The sequence below is a fragment of the Phaenicophaeus curvirostris genome, chromosome 9, assembly GCF_032191515.1.
Source record: "Phaenicophaeus curvirostris isolate KB17595 chromosome 9, BPBGC_Pcur_1.0, whole genome shotgun sequence".
Taxonomy (NCBI): Eukaryota; Metazoa; Chordata; class Aves; order Cuculiformes; family Cuculidae; genus Phaenicophaeus; species Phaenicophaeus curvirostris.
The window spans coordinates 24538778-24546350 of record NC_091400.1 but is presented as its reverse complement, the minus strand read 5'-3'; the positions used below and the strand labels follow the sequence as shown (position 1 = coordinate 24546350).

At 38.7% G+C, this 7573-nt stretch overlaps 1 protein-coding gene across 1 annotated transcript in view; it reads right to left on the bottom strand.

Moving 5' to 3' along the window:
- Positions 1–2167: 2167 nt before the first annotated feature.
- The window catches only part of EXOSC3 (exosome component 3), a 6016-nt gene continuing 610 nt past the window's right edge, over positions 2168–7573 (bottom strand). The window contains exons 2-4 of the mRNA XM_069864233.1: positions 4991–5140; positions 3969–4120; positions 2168–2464 (exon numbers count right to left, since the gene is read on the bottom strand). Of these exons, the coding sequence (XP_069720334.1) occupies positions 2260–2464; positions 3969–4120; positions 4991–5140 (507 nt within the window). The 3' untranslated portion in view covers positions 2168–2259. The remainder of the gene's footprint in view (positions 2465–3968; positions 4121–4990; positions 5141–7573) is intronic.

The following is a 7573-nucleotide window of genomic DNA, read 5'->3' as shown; positions in this document are numbered from 1 at the left end:
TTGCTCTCATTTTGCTCACATCCAGCGCCATTTTTGCCACTGCATGAATTATCAAACTCAAGTTTAGTACATACTTGTAATGATTGCATACAGGGTAAAATTCACTTTGTGGATGCACCATTTTATTAAACGAAAAACAAATATAATTTTAATGCTTTTTGTTTCTAGCTCTTGATTTCACTCAGATTATATTTGCGTGATAAGCATTTGACAGTGGGACAGAATAATGGGCGATGTGCAATAGGGCACTGGTGATGTTAAAAACTGTCAAGGTCATCATTTGCTACACCACGCTACCAAAGCAGCATTATTAAATAAGGGATTGTTCACATACCTTGCAGGTTAGGCTTAAAACTCATACTTGTGGGAGGGAAGGGAGGTTGCTTGGACAGGTAAGAGGAGGAGTGCTAAGGCTAATTGCATTTCAAGCCACAACTCTTCAGGAAATGATCCATGTCATTCCCCATTCCTGTGGTTTTACTATTATGATCCAAGAACAGTAACAAAGTTAACACCCTCAAATGATTTGGCAAGTGGTTTTCACACTTATGCCAACTATTGTTCTAATAACGGACAACCTGCAGGGGCTCTGGTAGCTGAAGTTGAATAAACACCACAGAAGAGCAGAGTTAGTGAAATCCTTATTAAGCTACAGCTTTTCAAGTGTATTAAGAGAAAGACCTAAAAGGCTTATGAGCTGTGAATGAAAGCCACTTCAGCTGAGAGAGGTGAAAAGAGATGACTAAAGATGAGCCATACCCTAAATGCTGAATAAGGCAGGCTATGGAAACCCTGAAAGAATTCTGAATTGTAGCCACTGAACTCACGTGGAACCCATTAAAGCCACTTTTATTGAATCAGGGGAAGCCCCAGGTAAGCCTGATAGAGGTGATTCAGAGGACCATCTCTGAAACGCAGCAATTCCTAAATGAGAGATATGCCAAAGAAAACATTTTCATCGAATACCGCAGGCTGAACTTCACATGAAATACAGAACAACAGGAAGAATTTTGTTTCCACTTAGAGTCAAGATGGTATTCAGGCTTACTCGACTTAGTCCATTTCTTTTTCTAATTTAACTATTGCTATCAAACTATTCAGCTTATTAAGAATTAAAAAAAGATCATAGTTCTCAATAGCTGCCTTAACAGCTCCTATGCAGTTCAACAGGCACATACAGTCAAACTTTTCTCTCACTGGAAGCAGGCATCAGTAATTACTCTTCCATCACGCCGAAGTTCTCTTTCTCTCTTGGAAGAGCAGTCGCAAACTAATCAAGTACTAAACCAAACTGACAGCTTATCCCTCCTAGGACAGTATCTCCTCTATGTGAAAGTGAGGAACTACACAATGAAGCTTAATATAACATTTTTCAGAAATGCTGATTTTATCAGACACGAAGCAAATCTTTATGGAATCTCCATGCTGCAATCGAAAAAAAATGTTATCTACAATATATAGAATTGAGAAATCCAAGGCTCTTGCTGCAGTCGTCTTTACCTAATCTCCAATTAAAAAGGACTTAGGAAAAAGTTGCAAGTGACCTCGAATAGCACTGCTGTCAAGTCTATTTTTCACCTTCAGTGACCCATCAAGCTTCCTGAATATTCACAGTGAAGTTACATCCTGATCACTATTCCCTTAGTACTCCTAGCCAGGTTATGTCTTGGGGCAAGCAGTAAGGCCACTATAACTCTATGTTGGGCCTTACCACTTATTTGCCTCAACCACCCTATGAGTATTTTATGTTACACACTGCAATTGTTTTCTGGTATTTGCCACCTGTGCTTCTATTCCCCAATTTTTTAAATTACTATAATATATAATCATTTCTTGTCACTGTATAAATAGAAGCACCTGATCAGAATGTATGCCCTGCAGGATACTTCCCACTACCCCAAGTAATCACGTATTGTTTGAAGTTTTAATATTAACATGACTAAAAAAGCAAATATATGCAGTTCACAAATTGACTAGTTTTCTTACAGAAGACTTAAGTATCTCACAGCTAATGGAAGCTTTTAAAGACTGTCTCCACATCAGTCAGAAAGTTAATGAACATAAACAGAGTTTCATAATCACCGAAGTCAGTAAAATTGAAGCTCCTGAACAAGACAAAATCAAGTTGAGTGGATAAAGTGAACTGAAGAACCACAACAAAAGTCTGTAACATTTTAGAAATGGCTTTTAATATAAATCTGAATACAAAAATAACACCCCCCCCCACAGTCGTGCCAAACAAAGTCTCAACATTTTCTTTTATCGATTCCCTGACAATTTGGCAAGCGCTTGTTTTCGCTGTTCTGCAGTCATATACTCAGAGGCTTCCAAAATATTTACTAGAATTAAAGTCTGTTGAACTGTTTTTGCTTTTACCCATATTCTTCCATTCATTCCTAGCACCAACTCAAACGGGTACAACTGTGACAAGTCCTGAATTATATCACATTTAGGAGCCAAGAGTCTGTAAACAAGATTAAAAAAAAAGTCAGAGGAAAACATAAGTGCTCACATTTGCTAAACATCACATTATTAATAACTAAACTGCATTACTAAGAGCTTGTGAAGGAACACCAAAAGGCCAGGCGATCAAGTTGCATATGCACACAAAATAGCCATATAGCATCAGATTTTTACTTTTCATCTCACACAAAATACATCTACCAAAAAAAAAATATAGCACTCTTGAATTTAGCAGTTTTTCCTAATTAGACTGAGAAACAGTATCTGATGAATTTAAAGCGAATTCATGCTTTTATAACAACTGTGATTTAATACATTCTAAACACCTGTTTGACAAAGGGACATATTTAAAATGCTGCTATTTACAAATTTGACACCAGAGTTAATGTATTTCAAAACACTTTTTGTCCTTCAGGAGATGATATTAAGAGGAGGAAACAGAATATTTTGGTTTTATTAGGTGACAGTCTACTGAAAAATAGATGTTTCACGAATATCATAATACATCTAGGAATAAATCAAGCTTCAACAGACTTTCTCAAAAACAAACTTAGCAGGATTTAGCAATTACTTGTAACATACTGTTATTTCTTTACTTCCATACAGAAAAAATTTGGAAAACAAGGAGAATGGCTACAAAAATACTTGTATTGGTTCCCACTGGCTTCAGATGGGACACAAACCAGACAAATCATTTCCCAAAAAACAAATATACAATAGCTGCTCTGCATCTCCAAACTGCTTTTCCATAGTACAAAAACGAACCAAAAAACCCACCCAGAGGCAACAAAGCTTGGCAATTATTTATCCATATAATCTGGTACTCATTGATAGTCACAAATCCCTCTTATTTACATCAGCATAAGTAACTTCAAAGTTCTCAATACATTTGAAAGCATATGAAATGATTTCTAGACGAACATATCAGTTTTATATGAAAATCTCACATATTTTTAAGCTGTAGCTTTACTTCAGTAAAATTTATTTTACTTAGAAATTTAATTTAATTTTAATTTAATTTTAATTTAATTTTTACTTAAAAATTATTTTACTTAGAAGTCTTACTTAGAAGGATCTATTGATATGGTAAGACACCTTTAATCAGCTGGCAGCCAAATTTACATCCACACTACCCTACTAAAGAGAAAAATGACAGTAAGCATTTTCAGTATTTCCAAGGTGGAAGGTAGATACTCAAAACCCCAGCCTGAATGTTTGATTTCCCAGGTCAATAGTTGTTTTTTTTTTTCCATACTGCCTTGGCAACCACATCACTTTTTTTAAACACCACCACACAGACCACCATCTACATCTCTTAATGGGGAAAAACAAGTGTTCCTTCTAGGTCAATATCCATACTCCAATGAGTAAAACTGGTATAAACGCACTAGAACAATTACAAACCAATTACCAAATTGTCCACACTTCTCAGAGGAAAGAGTTGTGTGAATCTTACCTACTGTACTGCATGTTAAGAGTTATTATTTACTTTTCTTAGTACTTACTTTCTTATTAGACCTAAGGAGACTTTAAAGAGGAAGCCATCTTGCCCAATTAGTCCCATTCCACTTGATCTTCCACTGCTGTCTATGCAGACCATCTCTGGTTCCATGTCTTTATTTGCCACAAGGAATTGACCATAAATAAGATCTCCCACCTAAACAAAGCAGCAACAAAAAGCAATAGTAGCAGAGAAAATGATCACATCACAAGTTTGCAAAAAACACTCAGCTGATAAAGACCCTCCCATGAGGCGTCAAAATAATTTTAAAATACTGGTGACAGAAAAAGAAATTAGTATCATACGAATTTTCATTTTCTCTTCTTCTACTAAAGGAAACATCTTCCAGGAACAATTATCTTTTACTACTACATGAGTTTGAAAGATAAAAACAAAGTACAACATTTTATTTTGTGGCAGTATTCCTCTGTTGTTTTTTTTTTTAAAAAAAAAACAAACAGATTTTAAAGGTATTACCTGCTCCTGTAATCGTTTACTGGACAGCAAAAAGTCAGGCTAACCTATTTTGTTTCTCTCTACAGTCCCCCTTTTACACTCTGGTGCTGGTATTTCATCTGAAAGCAGAAGATGTGGCATGAACATGCCACACAACTGTTTATTAACAGTGCTATTAAAAAAAATGGTGTAAATATGGTATCAGATTGTGTAAAAGCTTGTTTTAAAACCTTACCTTCAGAGTGCCCCCTTGGATGCATGTTACACATGAACCCCATCTGCTGCTGGCAGACGGGAATGTTCAAACGTAAAGAATGAAAAGCCTGCCATCTGACAGACATCAAACCACAGTCGTTTTGTCTCCCTTTAAGAAATGTCAGAAAGCCCACAGCCTAATTGTGCAAAAATCCCTAAGGAAGGCCAATGTGATATCACTGCAAGTAAACCTGTGCTCCCTCTTTTACACGCTGCTTATGAGAATACTTCTGCTAGGGGAAACTACGAAAATGTAACACAAGCACTGCAAACAACATCGCTACAGCATTACTGTCAACAAAGAGGAGAACTAACCTGCACATTTGGCCTGTTCCTCTTCGTGGCACCTTCAAAGGCCAAGTACGACAGGGACGCCTGCTCGCTCCCACCGACATCCAGCTTAAACACATCTCCTGCTTTGGCCGTCACTATCCCTATGACATGGTCACCCTTGACTGGAACATACTACAAATGGAGTGACAAAATCACAGAGTCATTTATGTTGGAAAAGACCTTTAAGATGATCAAGTCCAACCATAACCATAACACTGCCAAGCCCACCACTAAACCATGCCCTGAAGTGGCATGTCTACGCATTTTCTGAACACCTCCAGGGATGGTGACTCTACCACTTCCCTAGACAGCCTCTTCCAGTGCTAAAAAAAACCCCTTTTGGTGAAGTAATATTTTCAAATATCCAATCTAAGCCTCCCCTGACACAACTTGAGGCCATTTCCTCTCATCATATCACTTGTCACTTGGGAGAAGAGACTAGCACCCACCTCACTACAATCTCCTTTCAGGTAGCTGTAAAGGGTAATGAGGTCTCCCTTTGGCATCCTTTTCTCCAGTCTAAACAGCCTCAGTTCCCTCAGCTGACACCAATAACACTTGTGCTCCAGCCCGTTCACCAGCTCCATTGCCCTTCTCTGGACACACCTCAGCCCCTTGATGTCTTTCTTGGAGCAAGAGGCCCAAGATTAAACCCAGGATTTTGAGGTGCAGCCCCACCAGCACTGAGTACAGGGGGATCATCCCTGCAGGCCACACCATGGCTGATACAACCCAGGATAATGCTGCCTTTCTTGGCCACCTGAGCACACTGCTAGCTTATTTTCAGCTGTTGTCAACCTGCACCCCCAGGTCCCTTTCTGCCAGGTGGCAGAAGGCCAATAGCACTCCCAGCTGCTTTTCCATCGAGCAGCCAGTGATACTGAAAATGCTGGCAAATAAAACTAGACTATTTTTTTGAGTTTTGGAAAGCAAGCATCCTTTATCAGGCCTGGACAACATGTGGAAGTGATGTCCATACATCACATGCAACATGACAAGAGCTGGTTACAGAATATATTTCCCACTTAAATGAATGTGTATAAATATTCACAGAAATCTTATACATATTATACTCCTTACCAAGCACTAATTTTGATGTTATTATGAACCTTGACAACACTCAAATTTCTTGCTAATTTAGAGCTTTGGAGCCCGCTACCTGCCTGACCTTGCATTTGAAGTAGGCAAAAACTGCAAACAGAAGTGATTATAGAGAAGACAAGATATCATCACCTTTGAAGAATAAACAGTGTCTTGGAAAACACATGAAACGTGTTTTCCATGAAAGAAAACATGCTATCAGAGGGACACCCTGCCTAACTTTCAAAAAATACAATTACTTAGCTGAAACTTTACCTTAAATCAAAGATATTCAACTTTTTGTAATAGTAACCACTTCTTGTATAGAGTGGAGCTGGCTTCAGCTCTCTGTCTGACCTTCCATTTGAGATAGAGACTGCAAACAGACGTGATTACAAATGAAGACACATCTGTTCAGCACAGACAATACTTCACAAAAGACTTTGTCATCTTCAAAGAATGAACAGTATCTGGAAAAACACTGTTTCAAAGAAAACATGCTACCAGAGGGTTATTTTCAAAGAACACAATTACTTAGATGAAACTTAACTCTACTTTAGATTCCACCAAATATATTCCACTTTTTGTAATAGCAACTACTTCTTGTATCACTGGAAAAAGAAAAGCTCAGGATAGCATAGATAATCTCCACAAAAATCCCTCGGTCTCCACCTGCCTCTGCTGCAAGTTAACGTTATTATGAAACTTTACAACAGTGAAAACTTGCTGATTTGGAGCTGGCTCCAGCTCTGTGTCTGACCTTGTATTTCAGACAGGGAAGGACTGCAAACAGAGATGATTACAGAAGAAAACATACATTTAGCACAGGTCATCCTTAACATAAAAGTTTACAATTTCCAAAAGAACAAAGAGTGTAACTGATACTGAAAATGTTAGCAAATAAATTCTCTGGGAGTCATTCTGGAGTTTTAGGAAGCAACAAGCCTTCAATCAGAGCCGGGCAGTGCAAGGGAGTGCTCTCCATCCACCAAGTGCAGCCAGACAAGGGCTGCGGACAGAATATATTTCCCACTTGTGTGCACATGCATAAGTTTTGCCAGAAGTCTTATGTCTGTTCTAGTACTTTCCGAGGGCTAATTTTAATGTTACCATGAACTTCACATTCAAATCTCTTGCTGACTGGAGCTGACTCTTGCTCCCTGCCTTACCTTGTGTTTGAGACAGGGCAGGACCGCAAACAGAGACAATTATAGAAGAGACATCTGTTCAGCACAGGTCACACTGAACCCAAGACTTTATCATCTTTAAAGAATCATAGAATTGTTTGGGTTGGAAGGGATTTTAAAAGATCATCTAGTGCCAAACCCCCTGCCATGGGCAGGGCCATCCCAGTAGATCAGGCTGCCCAAGGCCCCATCCAACCTAGCCCTGAATACCTCCAGGGATGGGGCATCCAGCCCTCTGATCATCCTTGCAGCCCTCCTCTGGACCCATTCCAACAGTTCCACAACCTTCTTATGTTGG